Source organism: Perkinsus marinus (genome assembly GCF_000006405.1).
Source record: "Perkinsus marinus ATCC 50983 genomic scaffold scf_1104296961824, whole genome shotgun sequence".
Taxonomy (NCBI): Eukaryota; Perkinsozoa; order Perkinsida; family Perkinsidae; genus Perkinsus; species Perkinsus marinus.
Window position 1 is genome coordinate 1 of NW_003205654.1, and position 1792 is coordinate 1792.

Here is a 1792-nt window from a genome sequence, read left to right on the forward strand (position 1 = left end):
ACAATTATTGGCATTGGCAAAAGATGCGGGTTGAGAATCCAGCCTGGAGCGGCAAGTCTGCTAAAAACGTCTTCGTAAAAGTAGCATCGAGGGAGCTAGAGATTGTGACCGATAGGTCAAATAGTTTTTTTGTTATTGATGCCCCGAACATATGACCCTCCGAAAAGGCTGGTGTCACAGGATGTCTTTATGTACTTGCAAATGACTTACTTGGTACTTTAGCATTCGTAATGATAGCTCGGAGGTACCCATCGTAGGCTCCTCGATCTGGCGCCGTCATAAGTTGGTCTGTGAACGTGCGGACCATCTTCTTGTGCTCAGTAAGGAGTTTCGCTTCTTGGGTTGCTGCATTCCGATGAAATCGGAATCTCTGAGCAAAAATAGTGGGACCAAACACGGTCGGCAGGGCAGTCAGGCACCTTTTGGCTGCATCCATTACCACGGCAACCACTGGAACGTCTGTGATCCTTGAAATTAAACGCTGTACGGTCGGAATACCATAACCAAGCACTGATGTGACCCGCTGCTTATCAAAAAAAGGTCAGCGGTACTAAAGATGTACGAATCCCAGTTTCACCCGGTCCCGGAGGAGCTGCTTTACCAATACCACATGCATATATGCAAAACGCGCAATGAACGCCTGCCCATCCACATAAAATATAAACCCGTCACCGTGAGCCTTCAGATGGGATGCGCAGTTGTGATTGCTTTCAATAGATAATGTTGGAGCGATGGAGATGCTAAACCCCCACCATGTTCCGCAATATAATGGGAGAGCTAAACAACAAATGTGTCATCTCATGGGAATTGGGCGGTATTGGATATGATGCGTAGGAGTAAGGCTAAGGCTGAGGACACATTGGGCAGTAGGATGAAGCTGGGGGAGGGTGGTGACCTGCGATGGGTTGGATATCCTCTTCTCTAGGCAAGACTCGCTCTGGTGCTACTTGTGATCGCTTTTTCGACCCTACTGTGCATGTTGCCGGTGCGGTGAGGAAGCCTAGGAATCCTAGGCTAGGATAGGATTTTACCTTGTACGCTGCTTCTAGTTGAATTTGTGTTGAGCTAGTACTGGTGTAGGACGAGAGTGGCGAATGGACGAATACAAAGATTGAGATGCAAAAACAGGAGGGTGTTGAGCCTCTACCTGCTGTTATTGAGAAGGAAGAAAAGCTTGAGGCAGACAGTGTACCAACAGCCGCTACACCAGCCATCTCCCTGGGGGTTATGGTCACTGACCATCTTAGAGAGGCCCCACCTACAGTGTTGAGCTCGGCGGCGGCAACGTAGATTGTAGTGAGTATATCTTACTTAGGAGTGGGTAGACCAGAATCTGGTCACCAGATAGTAATTGATGCTGGTGGTCCTAGTAAGGTTATATCATCTAATGGGGAACATCCTCCACCGGTTCGTTGGCCAACTCAGCCACACCAGCAGGAGGTAGTATCGGCATGCTTCGTGTGTGAGATTACACTAGTGTGCTATTTAGGGGCCGGGGACAATCGAAGGACTCCTCTTCCTTGGCGATTGTAAGGGATAGTGAATCTGCTATCTCTTGGTTGCGAGACAACCTATGCTACGAGCGTTGAGCGTTTAGCTTTGAGAAGTATGCTAAACACTTTCGAAGATGTGCAAGTTCTTTTTGATAGGATGGATATTACGCTAGCTTTTGAGAAAATTGCTGTTGTTGAAAAATTCATCTGCTGATGAACTTAGTCGTTTACTTATTACTTGTGGTATCTTCTTTTCTTCCGAACATACCAGAACTTCAGCCGAGACTGCTACTCCTATT

The 1792-nt window shown here is 47.3% G+C and overlaps 1 protein-coding gene across 1 annotated transcript; it reads left to right on the top strand.

Moving 5' to 3' along the window:
• Positions 1-834: 834 nt before the first annotated feature.
• Positions 835-1188, top strand: Pmar_PMAR027462 (hypothetical protein; the record flags this gene model as incomplete). Its single annotated transcript, XM_002772180.1, has 3 exons — positions 835-866; positions 926-990; positions 1081-1188. Coding segments are annotated over 3 exons (205 nt in total), but the record flags the coding sequence as incomplete, so codon positions are not given.
• Positions 1189-1792: the final 604 nt, after the last annotated feature.